Consider the following 26,953-nt stretch of genomic DNA (forward strand, 5'->3'; position numbering starts at 1 on the left):
CCTTTTGGGTCACTTCTTGTGACTTTTTTTTTTTTTTTCATAATTTGGATGACATGCTATAGCATGTTTTTTTTGTTTTTTTTAAGTTATGACAAAGAGGGGGCCCATACCATAAACCTTTTGACTGGAAGGCAACATTGCTAACCATTGCACCACCAATCTTCCCAGGGTATGGTCTGCATTGAGACATATCTTTGGCTCACTGCAACCTATAACTCCACCGTCCACAAATATTCATTCAAATGCGACCAACATTTCTGCAGACATTCTTTGGATAGTATATTTACGTGTTTTCAAGGGGGTCTGCAGTGATATTAGATATCTTCCTGTAATGTGTAGTGTATGCAAAACTTTTTCAATTTCTCCAAACGTTTCAACTTTACTAAAAGTTGAATCACCATCAACAGGTGGAATCTGAACCATTAATAGCAGCCTTGGTGAAGTAGAATCTTTTACGTGTTGAGTTAACCAGACTGTTGGTTCAGTCACTGGAAGCTCTGAGTGAACTCCGTGAAACACTTTCTCCTTCAAAAAAAAGTCATACTATATAGCATGTCGTCCAAAAAGTGACCCAAAAGTCATTTTTGTATAGAGTATAGAGTATATAGTGTAGAATATATAGTATAGAGTATATAGTATAGAGTATATACAGTAGTATAGCCAGGGCGATGCGGCTAAGTTTGACGTTTCGCCATGATACAGGAAGTTGATGTTTAAGGTCAAACGATGCTCCAAACCTCACGAAACTTTGCACGTGTCAGGCACCAACTTTCATGAGTTTTTGAACATGTTAAAGCCGCCAAAAAAAGCAAAATTTGTTTAAGAAGATTAAGGAACGAGATAAAAAAAAAAAAACTGCTAGCGGGAATATGCGGACCCTCACGTGCTGCACGTCTGGGAGCCGGCCAATTGTAGATTTATTGGTTATGCTTTGCTAAAATGCATTCATTGATCTCTTTTTCTATTCAAAAGCACGATAAAAGACTCAAAAAAGTAGGAACAGAAAAACATATGGGTATGATCTTAAAAAGAGCACTTTAAGGCAGCCAGCATTAGATGCCATTCTTAATTAGTACTACCACAAATTTAAAATTATTATCATTAATGATATTAGATGGTCCATCTAGCTGTTTTGGAAAGTAGGAACAATTATTAAATGTTTACCCAGAATATATTTAACAAAAAAATGCATCCCGAAAAATAGCAAACCATAATACAGATGAAAAGGACCTTGCAATAATAAAATGCAGATGCAGTGGTTGCACACTTCTTGGACTTACAGTATATTTTAAAGAATGAAAGAATGAATTATGTCTCGTTTGGAGGGGTTATGTTTGCAATAAAAACAACAACAACAACAAAAATATTCTTAGAGATGCAGAATGGGCCTTTAATTTTTGGAGCATTATTTATATAATTTTAATGGATTATTAGTATAGCCTACTTCTGCATTAAAGTCAAGCCACCTTTTAATGGAGTTGATCTGACGTTCCTTTTGCATCTTTTATATGACGTCAGATAAAACAAATTTAAAACGTACTTCATCTCTACTTCTGAATAATAACTTTAACTACGCAAACTACAGACTACCCAAACTTTCATAAATTCTTACTTTAATATTGACTGTTGAAAATTCTCTGCCTCCTCCTGCTTCGTTATGCCAAACTAGGAGGAAACAAAATTTTGGAAAAGCCAATAGCGCACGAGGGGTGGAGAGAGGCAACTGCTAAAAAAAAAAGAAAAGAAAAAAAAAGTGCAAATATCCCAGCAGCTCGTCAAAGTTTGCTTCGCAGAGGAAGGGTGAGGTGACAAGGAATGGCAAGTTCAATACAAGAACTCTGGGATTTTACTTTTGGTGGTGATACAGTCTTCCTTCAGAGCTGTGCGTCTTTGCGCACTCGGAGAGCTCCACGGGAATTTGAGCGACAGTAGATCATTTTAGTAACAAACATGAAGGAGGAGAACAAGTCATTGACGGACCATCCATGCAGTCCAGCGGGCAGCGAAGGCTCCACGTCCCAGCATGGATCGGATTCAGAGCCCCCAACCTCCCCAGCAGGACCCGAAGCGCAGAAGGAAGGGATTACGCGCAAATCTGAGAGCTGCCCGCAGGAAGAGCGGTTCCCCGCCTGTATCCGGGACGCGGTGTCGCAGGTGCTGAAAGGTTATGACTGGTCGCTGGTGCCTATGCCCAGCCAGGGGCCGAGAGGGCTGAAGAGCAAACCTCATGTGAAACGGCCGATGAACGCGTTCATGGTTTGGGCGCAGGCAGCGCGGAGGAAGCTGGCGGATCAGTATCCTCATCTGCACAACGCCGAGCTCAGCAAGACTCTGGGTAAACTGTGGCGGTAAGTAGATCCTTATTTTCAACTACTGAGCGGCTAGAACTCCAGTATATCTCAAGACCACCACAATTACTGTTTCCAAACCCAAATCCTGTTTTGTTTTTTTTCTCTCAATTTCATTTCAAAATAACCAACCTCCCTTTAGTGATTTTTTTTAAAACTCTCCCGACAAAATGACTATGGCAATAAAACTGCTCTAAACTAGAATTACATTTGCAAATATTTTCTAAGTATTTTGGTTGGAAGGTACTTTCACAGTTAAATGAAGCCATGCAGAGGAAGCGGTTGTAGTTTTTCTGCACAGTACAAAAAAAAAAAAAATCGTTTAATAAAAGACAAATTAAAGATGACTCATTCACTGCTAAGTGGAGGCTCATTGCTAAAGGCTCCATGACTGAAGTTTCACATGCAAAAAGGTTGAGAGCCTTTAAAGACGTAAAAGTAGAAGTACTTGAATTAAAAAGATAACTGTTGCATGCAATAGTTCTGCATTAAAGATTCAAAATGTACTTAAGAAAACTGTATTTCTCTCTGAACTGTTGTGAAATAGAAGTGCTAAGTAAACCAAAGTGGGTATCTAAAATGTGTTTTTCTATACAGTACCATACAGTGTTGTGTTCCACAGCACCGTGCAACAAAAATAATTCTCAATTATTAATATGGTGGTGCACAAATGTCAAAGCAAAAAAAAAAAAAAGCAAAAATAATTCAAATGCAGTTTTTTCAGTATTGACCACATGGCAACATACATTTTATTTTGAAATGTTGTGTTGTGTTTAAAGCACCCTCTATTTTCTGCTAACTCTCCTGTCCTCCTCAGACTTCTCTCTGAAACTGAGAAGCGTCCCTTCATCGAGGAGGCCGAGAAGCTGCGGCTGCAACACAAGAAGGACTATCCGGACTACAAGTACCAGCCTCGGAGACGCAAGAGCTCCAAACCGGACTGCAGACCCGGACTGGTCCAGCAGCAGCACCAGCGCCAGCAGCAGGGCTTGTATAAACCCGAGCTGGGGGTGGCCAGGCTGGCTGGCACAGGGGAGGTGCACTACCATTACCATCCAGACAGGACAGGTGATGGGACTGTTTCCATGAGGGCATGTTCTCCTCTGTGAACTTTTATGCTCCAGAGTTGAAAAACTAATTGGTGTTTCCTGTAATTTGGTTTCCAGGTCAGTCACACGGACCTCCAACACCTCCGACTACTCCTAAAACGGAGCCACACATGGGGACCAAGCACGAGGACCGCCGGTCCGTGGACACCAGCTCCGGCTCTGCTCCTCATCCCGGCCGCCAGAACATCGACTTCAGCAACGTGGACATCTCGGAGCTCAGCACTGACGTCATCGGCACCATCGATGGCTTTGACGTCCACGAGTTCGATCAGTACCTGCCTCCGAACGGCCCCGGCACCACAATCCTGACCCCGCCGGACACCAGCAGCCCCTCTGGATCGTTCCTCCCACCCGGCGGCACCCACTGTCACTCCCATGGCAACTGGACACCCAAAACATCTGGCGGGACTCCCATCGAGGACGGCTGCCAAAAACCTCAGATTAAAACGGAGCAGATGAGCCCAGGTCACTACAGCTCCTCTTCCTCCTCCACCACCACTCCTCCCCCACCTGAGTACACCTCCCTGGGCTCCACCGCTTGCCCTTCCTCCACCTCCTCGTCCTGCGCCAATCAATCAGACTACACTGACCTTCAAGGCTCCAGCTTATACAGCGCTTTCTCCGGCTACCCCGCCAGTCTGTATCAATACCCGTACTTTCACTCCTCCCGCAGGTCTTACGCCACGCCGCTTATCAACAGCCTGGCCTTGGCGCCCCCTCCACACAGTCCTCCCTCTGGCTGGGAGCAGCCTATCTACACCACCCTCACCCGGCCGTGAGGAGGACACAGCGCGGGAGAAAGACTTGCAATGCTCAGACTGACAATGTTTGGAGATTTAGCAAGTAAAATCCTATTTGGATTTTTGAAGTACACATTTTTTTGTGTGTCAATATCTTGCAACATTTTTTTTATTTTCATGCAAAAAAATTCTGATAAAGATTAGATGAACAAAGATTCAGTGTTTTATCCTGAATTTGAGTCTTCTCTCAGTAACCAGACCTGCAGAATGACATTTAAACTCACTTTGGACACAAAAATGTTCCACTGAAACGCCACACGAATGAAATATTGGTATGACAGTAGCACCCAATGGTCATTTTACCTTTTATGGAAGTTTTATGGAAGTTTTTCCACAATAAAGTTGAGTAAAATAGTCCTAATTTTTGTACTTTTTGAATTTTTGTATTATTCCTGCCAAAGGAATATGGAAAAGAGTGGCACTTTTTTTCATACAATTAAGTTTCTTCATCCATTAATAAGGTGTTTTATATCAGTAATGACCAAGAGATTGTTTTCTTTCTTAAAGATCCCATATTTTACACTTTTCCAGTGTTTTATTTGCAGTTTTGATACCCATCAGAAGATATTTTTGTTGTTCTAAGTACCAAATATTTTTTCTTCTTTTTAGTTTCTCTTGAGTTTGACCAAGAACAAGCTGTTTTGTGCCTGTGTCTTTAAGGCGGTTTGATATCAATGACCCAATTTTTCTGATTGGCTGAATCCTTTTCGATTCAGGCACACCCAAACCAACCACATGCTTTTCTTTGGTCTTATTGCTTGCTAGCGCCAGAACAAAATGACCGCTTGGTGTTTTCTTCCACATAAAAGGTTGGACAGTGAGCAGTATTGAAGGCGGTCATATGACATAAGTGCGAGTTTGTGACATCACAAACCCACTGAAGTCCAAACGGCACAGATGCTAAAATACGGGCTGTGTGCATTTCTCCATGGACTGACCATTTTGACACTTTCACAGTATTTATTGGACATCTGAACTCACTTGATCATAAACAAATAGAAATGGTAATGTGAATCTATACAATACGGGACCTTTAAAATGAAGACTGAATAACAAGCAATAACAATGGAAATGCAAAACCTGTCTACACTGAAAAGCACCTAAATGTTAGTCTCCGTGGTTGTTTGAGCTTTGCCGAACACAAAGATGTATGTTCCGATTTTTACGATCAAATTCATCAACTAAAAGTGGAGCTCAGTGAAAATCAGACCTGCGAGGGAAAAGAGTGACCTTACAACTAAAGTTTAGAAGCCAGTCCTGGTCCTCGTGGTGATTTTCTGCAGACCGGTTCCTCATCTGCTGCTTCGTTTCCAGGTTGTCTCCAGTCGGACAGCTGCTCCTGCTGGGTTTCCTGTGAGGAGATTAGTTAATTTCACAGTAGTCGCAGCTCCGGCTGTCGTGTCCATCGGCTGCAGGGTCTGATGGACACGACAGCTGGACTATACGTTTCCCAGAAGCACTGCAAGAGACAAAAAAGAAAAACACTTTGAGTTCCTGACATGAATGGAGTCTGGGCTATCCAAATAATGTAAAAGAACTTTAAAGACCAAGTGTAAGACTCAGATTAGGATTGCACCTGTTATATCCAGGCCAAACTAACATGTAGTGAAGCAGCAGCTTCGCCATAAATACATATTTTCTACACGTTCCAGAACCTCACTGACCTCATTATCTTCAGGTACAAACCCAGAGACTGCTGAGCCCAGGCCCGGGCCCCGCCCACTTTTAAACACTTCCTGTGTGGGTCCCACCTGACTGCCGCAGCTCAGTGGCTCACTGTCTCCCCAGTTTACCGTGACAACCCGGTTGCCAACGACAACAAGACGGGCCAGACAGAAGCGACATTGATTTGGCCACGCGTCCGTAAAGGCCCATGGAGCCAGTGAGAGTGGCGAGATCATCAGGTGACATTTACACCAGCAGACCTGCAGTGAGCGTGCAACTCGACACATGCTACCTTTACAGGTGACCAATGAGCACCATTTAAAGGAATATTACACCAAGTGAGATGGTGGTGAAGAGTGTTGTCAAACGCGTCACTCCAAAATCTTCCAAAGGAGTTTATTTGAGTTGAAATCAGGTGACTGCGAAGGTATGTAGTTCAGTTAAGTGGCCGCTGTGCTGCATATGGAAATATCTGAATTTGTAATGCCCCTGTATTCATTTATTCAAGTTTTATTTTCCTTTAGGAGTCAGGTGGATTATGTTTTCATTAATGTAAAATCACCAGAAACTAAGAATCATGTTCTTGTTGGTTTAGAATGAGCCCTTTACATCGACACAGAGAGCAGGTCCTCTTTTACGGAGCCATATCGTTGTATGTTTCTACAGTAACCTGGAATGGACAAACTAAACACTGGTTGTAAAGATGGCTTTCCACCAAATCCTCCACACTGCTCCTTTAAAGAAGCTCTACATGTTGGGAAATATGCTAAGATATTAGCCGCATTTACACCCCGTACTGTTTATAGAAAAGGACACAGACTCCATGTCTGAAAAGTCAAGCCAATGTGGCAGTGCTTTAAAATGCAATACCACTGAGGGCCACTAGGGGCTGGCGCCAAGAAGCATTTAGCACCAATAGGCTCCCATTTTAATACCCAACGTTAATATGCAAAGTTAAGCTAATTGTCTCCTGGCTAAAGTGTATTTATTGTTGTTGGTAAGTTTATGGTGTAATTGCATATTATGCACAAAAACAAAGTTATATGAAGCCTTTTGTGATGTCACTTATATCCAATAAATCCATAATATATAATAATATAATATATCCATAAATATCCAACCAAAATATTGAAGTAATGTTGCATTGTGGGTAATGTAAGGCACTAGGATTGGACGAGTAAGAGAAGAATGTGTGGATTAAATTTGAACCAATGATGTCTCTGGTTCTGCTATGAAAACTTTTCTGTCTATTGTGATTGTGACAATATTATAGCAGAGCAATGCTTCATCACTATAGACAGACATTAGAGCGGCATCCCCAACATCTAAAACTGTTCCTTTAAATTGCCGTAAATAGTAAGTCTATTTAAATCATTCATAATGTCTTTATTCTAGTTATTTGGGATAAAATCTTCCCTCTCTCAGGAGCGTTTCACCCAATGTGGAGTGACACTATTAGTAATGGCAGCGCTCCATCTGCTGGACAAAGGGAGGCATGACTGAACTTCAATAATACCATTGCATTTGCTCAAAAAGAATGTGTAATTTCAAGGAAGTCTTTAGGGATAAAACCCCGCTGTGTACATTAGCACAAGATTATGGTATTTTACAACTTGTGTTTTTAAAGGGCCTGAAAATGTCTTGCTTGAATGTGACAGTTGGACTTGAAGACCACATTTTCTGCCAAAGTTAGAGCAGTTTTGGTTTTCATGCACCAATCAGGATTTAGCATTATCTGTATCAGACTCTCTCAATGTGTGTGTGTGTGTGTGTGTGTGTGTGTGTGTGTGTGTGTGTGTGTGTGTGTGTGTGTGTGTGTGTGTGTGTGTGTGTGTGTGTGTGTGTGTGTGTGTGTGTGTGTGTGTGTTTACCAGAGAAGAAAGTGAACACTGAGGACAAGCCAAACACTGCCATTTGATTTCAGCTTCGTCTGTATTGATGTTAAGACTTTTATAATGAAACAAACTCTCACTGTGATTTAAGGACAACAATGTGTCTTTAAAACAAGATGCAAAAAAAAGTCAAATGAAAAAGTCGTAGAAGTGTTATATAAATTACAATCCTGTCACATTACAATCCTTGAAAGCAGCAATAACTGTCTACGATGACTCGGTATGTTCAACAGTACAAATAAATAAAAGAGAACAGCTGTCAGATTAAGGTTTTTTTTTTTGTTTGTTTGTTTTTTTTTTGTTTAGAAGAAGAAACCCTGCCTGGATGCAGATCAGCCACCTCCGGCTACGTTTAACAGCGACGGTGTTCACTGAGAAGTTTTTGTGTGTGTGTGTGTTTTGTATGCATATTTGTTGTTAACAGCACTTTGTAGATTGGGTGGGTTTAAGCGGGGTTTTTAAGTGCCAGAGGTTCAAACCTCGCAGCGTCCTCGATGAAAAAAAAACGATCACGATTTCCACGCACACGGTAAGCCACTGTCATCAAAAACTGTACATTCAATAAATTAACAATGCATCGTCTTCTTCGTTACGCGACCAGTGAAATGACTCTAGATTACATAATTACATTAGATTACAGGCAGAATGAACCATTCACGAGACAAAATCCTTTTGGGGGGAAGAGAAGGGAGGGTGGTGGGTGGGGAGGGGGGGGGGGATTGTTGCAGGAGGAAGGGTTCACATGGCTGAGGAGAGGGGGAGGAGGGGGGAAGGGAGCGGGAAGGGGGGGTGGGTGGCATAATAATGTACAGCACAAGGTTGGTAGGCGCAATAGTGATGACATCATCTACGCTTTGGCCTCGGTTCAGCCCACGATGGGGCCTTGAGTCCCATTCGAGTTTTAAGGTTTTTCTACACAGACAGACTGGAGTCTCTCGGTGCTTCTCTTCTTTTTCTTCTTCTTCATCTTTTCTCCATCCCAAAACCCGCTGCTGACTCCTGACCCCCCCCCCCCCCCACCACCACCTCCCGCCATGACCTGTGGTCCCACGCCAGGGGGGGGGGGGCTGTCTCTGATCTGAATGAGACCGGGCCGGTCCAGTTGAGTTCGGGTCTCCTTGCGGGGCTGCTTCAAGGCTTGTGTTTGAAGTGGGCCTCCACTGCAGAGACAGACAAATATAATGATGTTCGGTGAGTGAAATGAATGTGTTTTCTACCAGTGTACAGTTTTTGACCGGTGATGCTGCTGCTGCTTTTCTTTCAAGAAGCTGGTTGACAGTATTTCGTGTTAAGCTTTAAGCTGCTTTTGGATTCAACCCACATTTCCCTGTTACCAAGCAGATCCCCAGGGGGCGCTGCAGCTTTAGAACAGAACCAGACATTTTCTAAGAGGGTTCTTGCCAGTATTTTAGCAGCAGTTAATCTTAGCAGAAGTCCTGTTGGCATGTGGTGAAGTGTTTGTCGGTAATTATATGTGTTTGGTGGAGGTTAGTTTCAGGGCTTCTTGAACACAATGATGTAAATCAATGATCCCATAAAGTGTGACGACAGAAAATGTTCAAAAACCTTTTTGGTGAAGACGTTCATTGGTGGCAGGAGTGATATTTATGCTGTTGGAATACACATAATACAAAACTATCTTGTAAACTGTTTACAATGCGAAAACCCAACGAGAACATTTCGGCATTTGGATGTTTTCAGCTGGAATTTTAGTTTTCCTTGAATGTTCTTCGTAAAAGTTTGGATATCATTCTCGGAAATATTCCAAAAATATTTTGTGTTGAAATGTTTTTCATAACATTGTCAGAACATTACGGCCTAATGTTTTCTGTAGCCAATTTCATAAAATGTTCCCAGAATGTTATTCATTTCGGATAACGTGTTTATAAATTATATTTATTATAGAAATGTTTTGTGGCAACATTGTTAAAACATTTTAAGAACGATTTTAGCAAATGTTCTCCAACCTGAAAGAGGAAAACTCTGGAAACAACAACAAAAAAATGAATCTAGCTGAAATAATTCCTGGAACACTGCATCATGTGTAGCTTGGAGGCTTCCAATAAAACACAGTTATTAATCTAGTAATTGCAGGGTTGAACCTGCTGTTACTTGCAGCACCAAAGCATAATTAAATTGTAAAACCTGCTGTGATCATTTTACTGTGATCCCTGTGAACGGTTCAACTTCTAAAAAATATATCTTCTTGTATTTGAATACATCAGCAAAGGACTGATTTTGGTCTACAAAGACTAAACTGCAGATGTTATGATTCCTCTTTTTTTTTTTTTTTTACAAAATCATCTTCAGAAATATATTTGTTTCTTCAGTTCATAAGACAAAAATGTCTTTTATTTCATTTTATTTGAGAAAGATGTATTCGGATTGTTAAATAAAATTACACTCTGCAAATAAAGCCTTCGAATACTCAAATGTTCCGATTAACGACCTGCATATTCCTGCGGCCTCATTGGCCGATTGATGACCCTCTGGAAAGCAGCTATCCAATCCCGTTGCTCGGCCTCGGTCTCGCAGGCAAAGAGGAACTTCCTGTCGGGCGTGACGATGGTGATGCCGTGGTTCCAGTGGTAGCCCTGCGTGGTGGGGGGCAAGCCGGACAGAACGGTGTAGCTGTTCTCCTTACTGCCGATGAACACCTCACCTCGGGCGTAAGCATCCTGAGAGACAGACCGAAGTCCTGTTAACAAACCGTGCGATCGACAAATCAACCGAATCGAAAGGCAAAGCAGGTCTCTTCTTACCAGAGGGTCTTTGAAGTACATGAGCCGCCTGTCATCCATCGTGAACCACCTCTTCTTGAAGCCCTCGGTGTGCTGAGGCAGAGACAGACGGTGAAATTACCAACACAGATTACATCGTAACAGCTCCACAGATTGTATGAAAAGCTGAAGCCTTATAATAACTTCTTTCTGGTTATATTGTACTACATTTAAGTTAAAAAAAAAAAAAAAAAAAAAATGAAATGACTGATGTTCAAAAACCTCTTTTGACAGCTTAAATATACTCCAATGTACCCTAACCTGGAACCTATAAAAACACAGCACTGAGCTTTCAGGCCACTAAAAATGATTTTCTCGTGAAACTGCTCACAACCTACTGACATACAGTTTGCGATATTACAACGTAGGCGATGTGCTGTCAGCAGACGATGCATCAATTTAAGGTGAATGTGCTTCACGAGACCTGCAGGCAGATTAGTCAGACTGAGGTGTAACAAACACTATTAATCCTTATTTCGCTGTGGAGGGGCGTTCGTATCCAGAGAGAATCAGCACAAACCTTTGGACCAGTTTTCTCCATGAAGCCTTCCTTCATAAAGTTTCGAGTCAGTTTGGGCACCAGCTAGAGACAAAACAGGAAATCATGTCAAAATAAAAGCATGAAAGAGATATTAAAAAACAACAACAACACAGGTGTTCTAGCGTGGACATCACGGACATTCAAGATTTTCATGCAGTTGCTCGACTCCGACATGGATGAGGTTTTTCACTGCTTTGAAGCAGCAATAATATAATAATTATTCTATCTAACAATCAATAACTGTTGTACACAAACACTTAGAATTCTGTAACTCCTGATGTCCCATTCTTGGGTGTGTCATGAAATCCCATCATCCTCACCTCTTCATCGCTTGCTCCGGGGAAGGCGACCTGCAGGTAGTGGAACCTGGCCGCTCTGATGGCATTGAACCAGTCGACCATTTCCTGTATAAAAACAAACACTGAGTGGCAACATGTCCTGCTGGGAATCACATATCGTCTGTCACAGCATGGGCGTTGATTTCTGAGTTAAAACAGTGGAGATCATTTTTGTTCTCTGATTGTAGTAAAGGTGTCTTTCAGACACAGTGAGGTGTAGTTGAAAGCGTCTGTGCTGTGTGGATGCTGCAGTGCTGTCGATAACTCCAGCACAAAAGGAGAGTGACGGCGACACCGAATGAACCCGATGAACCCTCCCTGTCACAGCCTTCAGTAACACGTCTCAGCCACCAGAGGGGGCAGCAGCGCTCCTTCTCGCTCAGCCCCCCCACCCCCCACCCCCCACCCCCAACTGACTGGCTATTAATATCCGTCTCTTTCTTCTCTGTAATCTGCTCATTTTTGATTAAGTCTCTCTACTTCTATTTTAGTCACAAATCGCAGAGATGGAGAAAAGAACTGTGAGGCTCAGCAATATAAGACCATCAGTGTGAGATGGAGGGCATACAGACATACATACATACACACACACACACACACACACACACACATATATGCATTTAGAGGTTTAAAGGGTTAAAAGGGAGACTGAGGGGAACTGATAGTTCAAATTCTCTCAAAATGAAATGATTTCTCATTTAGTTCCTAGAAAGGACTGTGTAATTTGGTCGCTGCTGTAACCTCGGTTCTCTGTCAGTGTGCAGTGAGTAAAGTGAACATGCAAAAATCAAAATGTATATAAAACCCAAGAAATATATATATTTTTTTAAATTAGTAAACAATGAAAACCCCCCCGATTATTTACCCAGATTTAAATGGATGTTCGTTTCCAGTCATTAGAATTGAAGCATTTCTTTTAAGGACATTCTTTAGAAACGAATAACAAAACTACAGAAATTCTGGCCCCCATAAAATGGAAGTGTTGCCATTACCAATCATTTGCTCGAGGTTTGTTGTCGACCCCACAAACTGAACAATGGAAAATAGCTGAACCACTACTTTACTGTGAAGAGCATTGATAGAGAAAATACTGCATTACAGTGATGATGTTGAGGCATTGACTCTATTTCGCAACTATGCCCATGAGGCTAAAGTGCTGACTTTCTGCTTTGAGGCTGTTTGAGGCTACTAACATCCGTACAGGGTGATAACTGCAGCAACTGCAGCTCTCTTTTTTTTTTTTTTTTTTTACACAGCCTCGTGATTTCTAGGACAGAAGGAAAATGTTTTACTCTTCTCAGAATCTAAACAGATTCAGCCTCACATTCAAGCTACAAGTCAGCACTTTGCTCTCAAAGCCATTGAGTCTAAACGACACAAAAATGTGTCACTATTTAAAAACTCTGTGACTGGATGAGCTTCTGAATGTATAGAAGAGCAGTTATAGAAAAGTCTAAAAGGAAATGACTCATTAAGGGACATTTTCAGGTCAAAGTGTGTTCAGTAAAACAGACAACTTGCTTATTTCTCTACCAACACTGTACCAGTGCCCTGTTACTTGTACAGAAATACACTTAATAAGTGTGTCTGTGTACAGGAGAGTGTGTGACCGTGTACCTTCGCGTCGCTGTGGTAGACGAAGATGTTCCTTGTGCTGTTGTCTTTCAGGTAGGTGATCTGCAGGCCGCAGGGATTGCCGATCTTGGCCGGCTGGAAAGTGGCATTGAGGGTTTCAATTTTCATCATTGCCTTGGGATCCCTGGCCTTGACGGAGGCAGAGAAATAAACAACAAACAGGGCGCTGTCAAAGCCTCATATTTCCTGAGCATTTGTTGTGAAATTTTGCTCCGGTAAACACCCATTAAAATCACTGCGCTCACATCCTGCTTGTTGAAGTATTTCAGGGCCCCCTCCCTCTCCGACAGGACGAACTTTCGGCTGAGGAACTGACCGTTGTCTCTTCCTCGTTTCCATAGAAACCCCTCTCGGTAGCCTGGGCAGGGAGGGAAAAAAAAAAAAAAAAAAAAAAAGTGTGTGTGGTTGGGAGGCTTGGTACCAAACACCCCTTCAGAGGAGCTCAAACAGAAGAGACGTTTACAGCAGTAATGGTGAGATGTTGGAGCTGGTGGGTGGAAGATGATACTTCTGTTAAGCTGGAATCAAAGAGCGTTTGAAATCGCATTTACACGGGGAGGAAGAAAGAGGAGCCGGTGTGCGTGAAAGTGAGAAAACACAGCCGAGGGAGAAGAAACAAACAACAGAGGGGAGGAATTTTAGCAGGAATTGCAGCATGAGACAGCACACAGAGATTTATTTTTTATTGTTTCTGTACACAGAACATCCTTTAATGACACGCTGTTCTATTTATAGCCGACGATGACTTCTTCTTCTTCGGTCTATTTCAGTAAATCGCTCTTCCCGCACTGCTTTCTTCTCTAATTTATCTTCTATTTAAGTCACGCCGTGAAATCTTTTCTGTCTCATCTGGATCTATTTCTGTGGTTTGAATGGGAGGAAGATGTCTGAGCATCATCAGGGAACGCTTTAAAGAAGTGACTGATTTACATCGTCACCAGATGTGCCAGATGCTGAGCTTATAATGGGGGCTAACTGTCAAACAGCGACAATTCAGTCACTTAAAAAGACAAATAAGCAGTGTAGATGGGGCTAATGTGCCTTCAATGATTATATCGAGTGGCGTAGAAAGAAAGATTAGGAGTAATAAATTAAGAAAAAAAGATGTATCTGGGGATATAACCTCAGTAAAAGGTTCTTTGAGCGTTGCGTCACCTGCAGTGGAATCTAATCATGCAGGTAGCTTTATTTACTTTGCTTTTGAGCTAAATTGGCTCCATCCCAATACAATGGAGGTGAATGGAAACGTGCACGAAGCACTAAAAAAAAGGACATTTAAACGTGTGAATAGCAACATCTCCATCCCCACAGACCTCGCTGTCAACAGTTTTCTAATTAAAATGATTCAAGGTGAGGTATCAGTGCACTTATGGAAATGCCATTAAAATGAAATGAAATACAGTCAATCTTTTTTAAATTCTGACAGCATACAAACTCAGCTTTAGTCACCTGGATTGTATTGGATAGAGGCAGGAATCTGAAAAACAGCTCTACAATATAAAGCTCACTGCACCTCTCCACATTCTTTTATAGTAATTTGGATGAACCAACCCTTTAACTAAAAGTTAAAACCGTGTTTTTAATTTAAAATGTTTGGTCACTTGATGGTAGTAAATGAAGCTGAATACAGTAGAACAGCAACACTGTCACGTTAACATGTTAGCAAAGGAGTGTAGCTGTAGGCCGACATTCCCAGTGGAAACGGCACCCACAATAGACCACGTTATATTAAGCAAATACCCAGCCGGGGAACAGCTTTTCAAGTTCCTATTATGTACTATATAAATCTGGGGAACATGGGAATGATGGAAATATCTCTCTTTAGCTGCTAAAGGCTCCTCTGTTTGTGTTTGTTTGTTTGTTTGTTTGTTTGTTTGTTTGTTTGTTTGTTCAGATCCCCGTTAGCTTTGGCGTCGCAGCAGCTGTTCTGCCCGCGGTCCTCATAATTTACATAGCGACAAAATACACATTGATACAACTCATCACAAGCACGAACATAACGAATAAATGAATAACAGAGTCTTGGATGTGGCTAAGTGTCAAGTAGTGTGAAATATTTCTGTGTATTTGCATTCAAAAGTAGCGTTTTGGATCAAATATATGGAATCTTTGTTGTTATCTCGTTTCGGATGAAAACCATCAATGAATCCAGCTATCCTTTTTCACTTCAAACCAAGAGAGACGTTCTTGTATTTTAGTGGCTTCATTTCTCAGCCCACCAGAAAGAGCTCCATGTGGCGCTTTGTTCTGGACCCAAACTGTTGAAACCAAACCGTGAATTACTTGTTTGGTAGTTTGTTGTTATCTTGTTTCCCATTTTACCACTATGTGTGTTTGTCCCATGATCATTTCATAATAATTTATAATACCTCCTATTAATGAGTTACATTATTCGTTAGCTCGTTGCTAACTTCAAATCACAACAGCTCTTTTGCTCAAATTAGCTGAAAGAAGCTAAAACAATCTGTACAGTTAAAGGCAACTGCAAGACTTACGTGATAATCCTCTGAAATTCGAACTATGAATGATCCCTTTAACAATATTTCATCAACTGTGGATTAAAAAAAATGAACTAGGTTTACAGTAAAATATCATTATCACAATGCTTGTTAACACAAATATTATTGACGATTTAGATGCCGAAGAGTCTGAGGATTAAAAAAAAACATCAAAAGCAAAACTATGTGAAACGTAAAGAAACGTTCCTGCACCGTCCTTTCAACCTTCACGAGTTATTTTCATATTCTTTACTCTGCTGCTGTCTTTCTTTTCTCTTTGTTCCATTGATTACCTCGCTTACTGTCTTTTCACCCTCAGAACTCATTCTGCCCAATCACTGTGTGTGTGTGTGTGTGTGTGTGTGTGTGTGTGTGTGTGTGTGTGTGTGTGTGTGTGTGTGTGTGTGTGTGTGTGTGTGTGTGTGTGTGTGTGTGTGTGTGTGACTTTCTGACATGAAACGTTCACCTCCACCAACATTACCTCATCGATCAATAGCCCTCCTTGTCCCCACCCTCGCCTCCTTCCCTGACACTCTTTTTCTTCCTCCTATCGTTTGCATAGCAGATCAATGCTGGCCGCTGTGGAGGCCAGGTTACTGCCTATAGTCAATCTCACACACACACACACACACACACACACACACACACACACACACACACACACACACACACACACACACACACACACACACACACACACACACACACACACACACACACACACACACACACACACACACACACACACAGATGTATGTACATGTCATGTAACTCACAATGAGTGATGAAGAGAGCATGAATTCATAAATAGAGATGACAGAATGACTCATATTATTGCAGACGTTTGCGCACGTCTGTTTGTGTGTGCGTGCGGATGTGTGTGTGTGTGTGTGTGTGTGTGTGTGTGTGTGTGTGTGTGTGTGTGTGTGTGTGTTTGCACGCATGTACAGTTAATCACTGTATCATTAAACGGATGAGAGATGAGGTCACTGCAAGCCAATCAGAGCAACATCTTCAACCAGACATGAAATGTATACTAGTGGACACACGCACGCACGCACGCACACACACACGCACGCACACACACACACACACACACACACACACACACACACACACACACACACACACACACACACACACACACACACACACACACACACACACACACACACACACACACACGCACACGCACACGCACACCCAACCATCACTGTTCTAATGGCAGCTCTGTTCTCCAGCAGTGACAATTACAATGTCATTGCTTTAATATGCTTTTAACCGCCAACATATACGCGACCACTTTAGGAGAAGAAGGATAAAGATGAGTGTTTGAACGTCGTTAGTGGATGTTTTCGGGGTAATTGAATTCCTGTTATATTCTGGCATCTCCTGGGAAATGTTTGTCCAAGGAGTTTTCAAGGTTCTGCCTATTGAGGGGTAAACGACAACACAAGCCTGGCACGACAGCAGACCAAACACTTTGGTCTTATTTTTTTTATTTTAGATGGAAAAAAAAAAATGTATATGTAGGTGTGCTTGTGCAAATATGAAGCTGTGCATGTGTCTTAACAAAAAAAAAGAAGAAGTAAATTCCATACTTTCAATTGGGCGAGCACCCATGTAGATTCTTATGTAAAAGCTTTTACACATATTTCCGCCAATCGTATCATATGTGGCAACATGTGGTAAATATGTGTCATCCACGTGTCCCATGTAGAAAATATGGGTGTTTTGTTTTTTTTGTAAGGGGAGCTCTTCGCTAAAGATTACATAGAAAATCCCAACCTGCCCTTGTTGTCTTGCATTGAACGTTGTACAGTCAAACATCTATTTTTGTCCACGAGGCCTCGAAGCCAAATCGATATCCAACGGTCTAACCTCTTCTTTGTACATGTCACCTGATCTCAAGAGCCCCACCTGCACAGTAAATGTACACACCACAACAACTATTTCCAAAATCAAATTTGAGTACTTGCGCCACCAAATTATAAACACAATTATCATAATAATAGCATTTTTATGATGAAGTCATAAATCAACTAATAAACATATTTCTAATATTCATGGACAGATTTGGCTCTTACAGAACACTTACTTGTGGTATGATGTGAATTTCAACAGGGGAGTGTTGTTTCAAATCACACACTGCTTACCGGAAATAACCGTAACACTTGAATGCATCACTTGCCAACATATCTGCTGGGTCTGTTCAGTTATTTCACCTAGAAATGAAGGTGTTTTTGTGCCTCCTGTTTCACACACACAAAATAACAATTCTGATGGCTTCTGTCCAACATCAGTGTAGTTGTATTGAGCAAAAAAAAAAAAGAAAAGAATAAAAATGCTTTGTCTGGATGTGTTGAACTGATACAGCGCTTCACAATAGCTGCAGTTTGGAAATACAGTTGGTTGGTTGTCCTTCCTGATCCACTACGCAGACAAGATGGCGACACTTGAAAGGGAATAAGTGTCCATTGTTTCATATTCATTTTGTGGAACAGTATGAGGACACCATCTGGGTACTCGTACTGCATGTTTCAATACCTGACAGTGTGAACGCACTCAAAATAACAAGTGTAAAGTATACAACTAAAGTCATTTCACCGCACAGGTCATTATCAAATCCCCGAGCCTGACTCACGCTCTTATCTCGCGTTGTTTTTTTTTGGATCTTACTAAGTCAAAAGACTTGATTGGTTTTGCTTTCAAGTGTGTAGTCCAGTCAATTCCCTCCACAGTTTAGTCTCCGGTAGACAAAGTCTCACGGCTCCAGTCTCAAATCACATTACGAAAATTGGCAGTATCAGCAGGTTTCACCAGCAAATTTTTTTATTTAAACAAATTTAAACAAATCGACCTGGTCGATGTTTCGGGCGATGCGGAGGAACGCACGAACTGATGAGGGTTTACATAAAAGTTTCCTTATCGGCACCGCACGTACCTGCAGAGTAAGGCTCCTGCTTCTCGATGAACTCAAACTCGTTCCGTTCGTACTTGGCTCGGATCCACTGCTCTCTCAGCATCCTGGACACACCACGAAAAACACAAGTTAGACCTCTCATCAGCTGCACCGATCACACACACACACACACACACACACACACACACACACACACACACACACACACACACACACACACACACACACACACACACACACACACACACACACACACACACAATGAAATGAGTTTTTCTTTTGTCAGTGAGGTGCTGCACACTTCTGCTGTAATCACCAAGAAAAAGAAAGAGAACAGAGAGACAGGGAAAAGGACAACAGACGGAGCAGCGCCGTCGTTCTCCGTGTTGCAGGAGTGTTTTCACCAAACATTGAATCCCCGAACACTCGAAGCGCGGAAACACTCTGAGACAGAAGTTGCTCACCGAAGGACGGAAGAAGAGAAATGTAGTAGACGCAGTTCAATGCAGCGAGGGATGAGCATACAAAACAACAGCTTCACAAGCGCAGAAGAGCCAACTCCTGTGGACGGGTGCTGAGTCAGCAGTCCGTCTGCATCCGGAGGTCGAGGGACGCTCATTTAAAGACAGTAATATCCACATCATGGCCAGAGAAGACCGACGGTTTAAAAGAGGAGCGAAGGAAGCCATCTGTGTCAAACTGGGAAGACCGTCACTGAACGGAGGAGGCGGACTACGATATGGAGCAAAAGTCATGCCCTGATGTATTTTGGCTGAATGCCAATACACGATATATATCAGGGTATCCTCTACAAAGTGGGCTGAATGTCCATTTGTTAGTTAAAGTTAGTGTCTCAAGCACTTTTATTAAAACAGATTGTGATCAAAATGAAATACGTGCCACCGTCCGTCCTCGTCAATGTCACGCAACTAATGGAGTTTATTTGCTGGGATGGAGGCGGAGCTTAGTGGATTGGAAGAGCGGCTCTGTGTCGTAAAAAAAAAAAAAAAAAAAAAAGGCGTTAACTTCCAGGGGGGCTGAGTGACTCTTCGAGGGACACTTCACAACAGTTGCAGACCTAATGAGGACCGTCAGAAAGTCCTGGCTGTAATCTTTGTAAGCAATTGAGACTGAAATCACCCTCGACTGTGGTTGCATTTTAGCAGGGGTGTAATTGGTCCTAAGCATTAGCAGTCTGTGTGGGCACCTTCTTCTCGATACATGTCTATATCCATTTAAGGAATGGATAAACATTTCTAAAATGTACCATTTTTGGGGCCAGTTTCATCTTCGTTATCTGTCTGGGATTTGTACGTCAGGATGGATTAGGCTGCTATTAAAGCGTCAGATTTAATAGCAGATAGTCAAATTCTTAATCGTAGAAAATGCTACTCGGCAGAAGAAACAGATCTGCTCGTGTGCAGATTGATGGACACAATTATAACATTTCACACTGTAATCTTTTTATCTTCAATCTTTTGCATGTTTTTGCTCTGCTGAAGGTCCCTGTGTTTGTAATAAGCCGAGTGTACTCGCTGTGCATCCGCCCGCAGAGGCACATATTCCTCTCTTAATAACGTGTCCTTAAAATAAAAGTAAAACACAGACTTAAGACCAGATTTCCGTTGGTCAACCGTGCCAACAATGCATCCGACCACACCTGACTTTAAAACCGACACGCCCACGGACGCTGAGATGGGCGCAAGTCCATTTGCTCTTTAAACAACGTGGACGCTGGATGTAAAAATGCCGACTCTGTCGGACTGAAACAAACAAAAGACACTTGCGGTGCATTTGGTGTAAGCTAGAGTCCATGAAGTGTCAAACATGATAACAGCCTTCTACCATAGTTGCATATAAAGGAATCAGTCTGGCTGTTCGACCTACTACGTCTTCCCTTTGAGAGGAAAGGACCAACAGGGCTCATCACCATGCCAACAATCTCCCTCATCCTGTGTCCTCCTCTACCTCTCCCTGTTTCAGTCCTCCCTTCTGGCTCCAAACTGCCTCCATCCTCTTTTTCTACACATTTCTCCCTTTTGCTCGCTTCTCTTCCGTGTCAAATTGAAATAAATCAACCGCACCATCAGCGCCAAGATGTACAACATCTTCCTCTTTGCAGAAATTTCTTTTGAATGACACCCTCCAGTGACACTGGATCTTCAGCACTAAACCCTGCGGATCTCAGGGGAGGAGAGTGTGTGCGAACACAACCAGACACCGTGGCACCGGCACTGAGGAAGACATTTCTCTCTCGCATCCCAGCGCTCGCTCTTTCTTGGTTCTGTCTATTTTCATCTAATTCTGTGGGAGGGAGGTCGGGAGAAAGACGAGTGGACGAGCCGAAAATGTCCAAAAAAAAGGCGTCACTTCCTCAAAATGTATTCCCGAAGGCAGATTCGGTGCAGTCTGTACTTTACAGCGCTCTCCGGATAAAGTTCAAACGAATGTTTACAGAACTCTCAAAAAAAAAAAATCTTAAAATGAATGAATCTATTCTGATTTAAAGTTTGGAAGCCAAAAAAATAGTTGAAGGTGGGCGAGTGAAAATACTTTTATATACACAGAGAGGAAGAGGAAGCAGTGTTCAAGTGATATCCACGGTCGGAGATGTGAAACGGTGTACAGTATCTCAAATTACAGTATCATTATCCAACACGGTGTTTGCATCACTTAGGCAGATGTCAGCATGTCGTGTGACTGCATGTCACATCCAGTTCCAGGAAATGTGGAGCTCACAACACTCAATATGACTTACAGGAATAAGACCTTTAAAGCAGCACCAACAGGCTGCATGATAAACAGTCTATTGTCATATAGTTTTGGTTCACTGGGCTCTTAACACTGTTTACAGGAGCTGCTTTAGTAGAGACCAGAACAGAGAGGGAATATCAGACATACCGCCGGTATCGTTCAAAAATGTTTGATACCAGCACCGATGCTGGTGCTTTGTTCTTTACCAATTTGATCAAATCCATTTTAAGACGGAGATCTTGGGGTTTTATGTATTTCAGAGGGGGAAAGTGTCGCCCACGTTGTTTTCTGCAGCTCCACTCAACACATGTCCGTTAAACGCCTGAAAACCAAAATTTCACTGAACGCCTCACGTGGTATCAGTGTAGACGCTCGCTGTCCGGCCGCACACGCAGACAAATCTCAGACAGGTGCGTGGCCAAAAATTCAGTCAAAAAAGTGAAATACTGTAAGTTGCTCTAAAGCTTCATAGTCCGGACTGAGTGACTTTATCCTTGTGGGTAGAGGCTACAAACCGCTGCGGCTCGCTGACATCAATGAGGTTTACTCTTGTTTCAACAAAAACCAAAGTTGAGCATTTTAAAACATAAATGTGTTGGTGTGGATGTAACGTAGGTGTCAAACGTTTGAACCCAATGAGAAGACATTTAAAAAAAAAATTTTTTTATGCTAGATACTAATGAACCAAATTCCTTCGCTGCCATGAACTTATCAAAGTCCCATATCGAGCACTAACTGGACACAAATCCAGATGAACACCAACTTCGTCCACGTCTGCTCCACACAATCAGGCAACTGGTTGATGACACATTAGCCGTAACAACTTCACAAGTGATGTTTAAAGCTGGTTGTTCTACGCTTTACCACAGATTTACACAATAAATCATCATACAAATAAAGAATCAACGAATTGGTGAATTAATTCAACAAATTATAAACAATAACAAAAACATGAACTTTGGGTTTCGTTGCTTTCACTGCCTGCACATAAAAGGCCTTTTTCACATTTTGAATTCTTTGGTAGGAAACGCAGGTTGTTACTAACGATGGCTCTGTTCTATTGAGCCCATTTATCAGAAACGCCTGTTTTCCTTTCGATGACGTACGTGTCAAAATATCTTCAATCAAAAAGGCTTTCACGCAGCTAAGTAGCCTGCTAAGCTCCTGCTAGCTGGAGACAAACCGCCATCACCTCTCGCTATTTATAGATTTGTAGAGGAAGCAAACTGTGGTCACAACAGCAGCGAACTCACAGTCACATTTGATATTTTGTTCAATAAAAGGTTATATTGTATATTCACACACACACACACACACACACACACACACACACACACACACACACACACACACACACACACACACACACACACACGCACACACACACATTGACATTTAAGTGTCATCATAGAAGCTCAGTGGAGAAAAGACATATATTAAACAACCATGCAAAAAAGGACATAGTAGTTGTAAAGTTAATGTTGTTCTAACGCAGATTTACCACTAATTACATTTTACTGCATTATATTCAACACTATCGTGTACTCAGCTCGGTTAGCTTTCACACTTAACATACAAGTTCAGTTCATTTTCCCGTTTCCAGTATTAAACTAAAGATGAACGATATTCGATTTTTTTTTGTGTGCCAATTTCCCAATATTTCCCAACTGTTTTTCCGATTGCCGATAACAATACAGATATATGCACCCTTTTTTTGGTCACTTAATTAAATGTCAAGTCTCTCCTTGTCGCATTAACATACTCTACTGTTATCACTGTGGCCCACTGGCAGATGCAGACATGAGATACGTCGTCTTTAAACCGTGCACATTCACTCGGCAAAATAAGAAACCTACTTCAACTAAGGTTTGGTAAAACATGCCATATTTATGTTTATGTAACACTTTCAAATTAAAACTTAAAGACGCATCCTCAGGCTTGGAGGCTCTCGCCGAGACAATAAAAATGGCAACTTTGCGATCTATTTTGGACTTTGTTTCTGAAACTTCCAACACTGCAGACATATCGTTGCACCCTCTTTAGTCATTTATTCAAAGCACGTTGACCATTTAGTAACAATTAAAGGGTCGAAGCTTTTACCGGCTGATACCACTCGATATTCACATGCATCCCCACAACAAGCATAGACTGTTTGTACAAAAACAATATCAGGTGTGTTTCGTACATGACACCTCCAATGTTTGTGTTCTATGAAGTCAGAAGGAGGAGTACTCACTTGCAGTCGGTGTGTGTTGGTCTGTAGTAGAAAGCGGGAACCTTCTGCTCATACTTGGCCTTGGCTGCACTGTTTCCCAATGCAGCCACCAACTGAAAGGGAGTCAGGAAACACAGCCTGGTCATCGAGTGTTCGATATTCACGTCAGTACAATACGAAGCAGTCTCAGATGTCCAGCGTGAATAGAAAGCAGATCAATTTAATCCGACACTGTACCTAACGAGTTCTTTGTCAGCCACAGTTTAGCTGTACTGTATTTTGAAAACACTATTTAAATCAAATATTTGGCGCAGATTAATTTAGGGGCACACTTGTATTAAACCTTTTTTGAAATAATAACGAATCCAATTGGAAATAATACAAATGTACAATCTGACAGAAATTGTGCAATTTTAACAAACACAGAACAAACCGGTGTAACGACAAAACGTGAAATAGACACGGCAGTCCCCCACAGTAAAACGTGAGTTAGCCATGTTTTGCTGTAGTGGACCTGGCGTGTCTATTTCACGCTTGGCCTTGATACTGGGTTGAACAGAAAACATCAACTTGGACTTCAAAATAAAAGCAGATCAAATAAAAAAATTTAAAAAACCACAAATGTCTTTGTTCCCGAAAGTAACACTTTTTCGAGTAGATCCGCAAAACTGCAGCAGTGACATTAAAAGGTAAGAAGAGTTGGAGGATGGTGACAACAAAACTACAATACGAAGAGTGAAAAAGCATTTCAGTTTAAAAGGGGTGACAACACAATGGGCTTTAGCACAGAAAAAAAACCTTAAGTATGACAGAACTTGTTCACTTGACAATAAGGCCGCTGCTTTCATATGGGATTAATTGTGGAAATGGCATCAGCGCACTGGGACACGTCTGCCTTCTCCACTCGTTCCCGCCATTATGCGTTTTCACCCAGGGATAATCCCCGAGCCCAATCCAGCAGGCTGAATCCCCCAACACGCCTCTTCTTATCCTCAGAGGGAAGGATGCAGCACTGTGGTTCTTTATTGTGAAGGTCAAATAGGAGTGGAAAATTCAACCACAATGCAAAATTCACTGAATTATACACGAGACTAATCTGTGGCCAAAATGTGAAGGATTTGATACCTCTAATGTAACATTTAGAACATGTTCGCAATATCATCAAAGCAGGTATTTCTGTGTCTTTAGCTGAACCACCGCTGCTCAGTATTTAGTTCATGAGCCTCTCCTTCATGGAAACGTCTCACACCTTCAGACTGGGAGTTGCAAGAATGTGCAGAGCATGAAATTCAGTGAATTACATAAAGTAACCAAATCTTCATGAAAATGGGATTTATATGGCAACGACAAACGAGACCATGTAAACCTGGGATTTACTCTGTATGCTGGCGTCATAAAATGAAGATTTGGGGTCTTATTTATCAAAACTTATTGACTCCCACCTTCATGAAATAGAAGTGATCTAATTTGTTATACAGCCATCTGCTTGTGGACATTCAGGCACATTTAAAAAACAAAAAACAACAAAAAAACGAATTCAGATATGCTGCGTTTGTTGTTCAACAGTAAATATTAGTTAGTACGACAGATTTGATCTCCAGTATTTCCTACAGTTGAGACGACAGTTGAAAATCTATTATTTATGCTGACGCAGTTGACTGTTAAATTGAGGATTTTGTTTGCGTATTCTGGAATAGGTTTCCCTGCAGTTACACCTGCGGACCACTAGGGGGTTATTTGTGCACATGGTCAAAGGTGTAGATGTAGCTCTCTTGAACCCAAGATTTGTGCCGATCTATAAATGCAAATAAGTTTGCTTGGGCTAGCTGACTAAGAAATAAGCATGCCACGTCCCAGGTCAAGGGAAGCAATGCTGCTGTATCGGCCGCCGTGCCGAGCTGATGTTGCCGCCAGCACCCGTAGCTTTTCTGTTGGGCTTGCTGGAGTCAGCAGGATAAGGCGGGGTTAGATGACTTTCAGTTTCCTTAGCGAATTAAAAAAAAAAACGTTTGGTTCAGAATGTGGTCACGCTGTAGGCACTGCATTTAAACCTGGCGGAGGTCAGACCACAATTTACAAATTCTGCACTCATACAGATCAGTTATCCAGATACAAGGTGTAAACGCAAAGACCCATCGATCGGATATCTTTATTCACATAATAGAAGCTAATAAGGATTCAAATGAACAAATAATGTTTCCAGACATGTTAATATCAGGTGTAAATGGGGCCTTAGAGGCAATATTATGAGTATAAGACAGCATGAAGAAAGATCCCTGTGAGACATTTATGGCAGCTTGGTAAAACAGATTGAGGAATTTACAATATTCCAGGGAGAACGAGCGTTGCTATGTAGCGTGGTAGCCAGGTTCAGCTCATAAAGTGTATCCTCCTGTGACTGTTAGACCAAAGTGGTTCCTCCGATCACTCTTGTCTTATTGAAATGGGACCACACCAGCTCCAGGAGTCTCAACAATAATCTCCAGCATCTCAAAATCGACTCAAAACTCTTCCAATTACAGCGAAAAGTGTTCAACGTGAACAGACTTCACAAAGCCCTCACAATCCCTTCTTTCTCCATCATCCACACATCCGAGTTAATATGCTTCCGTTTGGGTTTTACCTTTGAACATTCAGCGCTCCGCTGCGCTATCTCTCCATTTTGCTTCTTAAAACCTCTCCAGTCTCCAATTAAGTCAAATCCCCTCTGCGTCTTAAGTTATTGTCCTCCCACACCTTCATACCCGCTGTCTTTTCCCCGTGACTCACATCTGCATCAAGTCCTTCCTGTCACAGATTGGTGTGACTTCGACGGCTGCATCGATCGAGGGTCGACTTCACTTATCGCCAGCAGAGTCAAAGACAAAAACTCCAAAAGCGTAAACCATAATTTTACTCTTCATTGATCCCCAGCAACCTCCTTACAAAGGGAGGTGAGAGGTGAAGGTCAACCTGGAGGTCAATGTTTAGAATTCAGATATACAGGAGCAGATAATCACAGCCAATCAAAGCATTATTAACAGATAAATACTGACTTTAGTAAGCCATAGGAAACTCCTCCTCATTTTCATATAACTTATTCTCGTACAACTATTCTTATACGGTTGCTGAAAACCAATTTTCAAATCCAGTAAAAAAAAACATAAGTAGCAGCCAGCAAGGAGGTCTGCGTCTACAGTGTGTCAGCAAGCAGAGCTGCTGAAAAAAAAAATCGATCACTTTTCAGCAACATGTTTCCTCATCCTTCTATATTTTCTGTCATATTGTTAAGCAAATGTCCCCTGACAGGTTTGTTTCCATAGAAACAATGGTGATGTTTTAGATTCTGTGGCCTTCATACTTCATATTTCTTATCAGTATTGTATGTATATACAATCTGGGCACATAACAAATATAAATACTTGTGATGCACATGCAAATAATTTGAACTTCATTTTACTGGGCCTCATGTAGGA

At 41.8% G+C, this 26,953-nt stretch overlaps 2 protein-coding genes across 2 annotated transcripts in view; one reads left to right on the forward strand and one right to left on the reverse strand.

Moving 5' to 3' along the window:
- The first annotated feature begins 155 nt into the window (after positions 1-155).
- sox8a (SRY-box transcription factor 8a) lies at positions 156-4,598 on the forward strand. The gene is made up of 3 exons (XM_069707517.1): positions 156-2,348; positions 3,166-3,416; positions 3,515-4,598. The coding sequence occupies exons 1-3, from the start codon at positions 1,951-1,953 to the stop codon at positions 4,234-4,236; spliced, it is 1,371 nt and encodes a 456-aa protein (XP_069563618.1). The 5' UTR covers positions 156-1,950; the 3' UTR covers positions 4,237-4,598.
- A 3,237-nt stretch (positions 4,599-7,835) lies between these two features.
- The window catches only part of LOC138626090 (arf-GAP with dual PH domain-containing protein 1), a 36,561-nt gene continuing 17,443 nt past the window's right edge, over positions 7,836-26,953 (reverse strand). Inside the window, exons 3-11 of the mRNA XM_069707524.1 lie at positions 23,520-23,611; positions 18,551-18,633; positions 13,354-13,466; positions 13,091-13,237; positions 11,456-11,539; positions 11,115-11,177; positions 10,577-10,648; positions 10,264-10,492; positions 7,836-8,974 (exon numbers count right to left, since the gene is read on the reverse strand). Coding sequence (XP_069563625.1) covers positions 8,946-8,974; positions 10,264-10,492; positions 10,577-10,648; positions 11,115-11,177; positions 11,456-11,539; positions 13,091-13,237; positions 13,354-13,466; positions 18,551-18,633; positions 23,520-23,611 — 912 coding nt within the window. The 3' untranslated portion in view covers positions 7,836-8,945. The remainder of the gene's footprint in view (positions 8,975-10,263; positions 10,493-10,576; positions 10,649-11,114; positions 11,178-11,455; positions 11,540-13,090; positions 13,238-13,353; positions 13,467-18,550; positions 18,634-23,519; positions 23,612-26,953) is intronic.

Source organism: Brachyistius frenatus, unplaced genomic scaffold (genome assembly GCF_029030835.1).
Source record: "Brachyistius frenatus isolate BFR_SWC_R1_liver_20210118 unplaced genomic scaffold, ASM2903083v1 Contig_69, whole genome shotgun sequence".
Taxonomy (NCBI): Eukaryota; Metazoa; Chordata; class Actinopteri; family Embiotocidae; genus Brachyistius; species Brachyistius frenatus.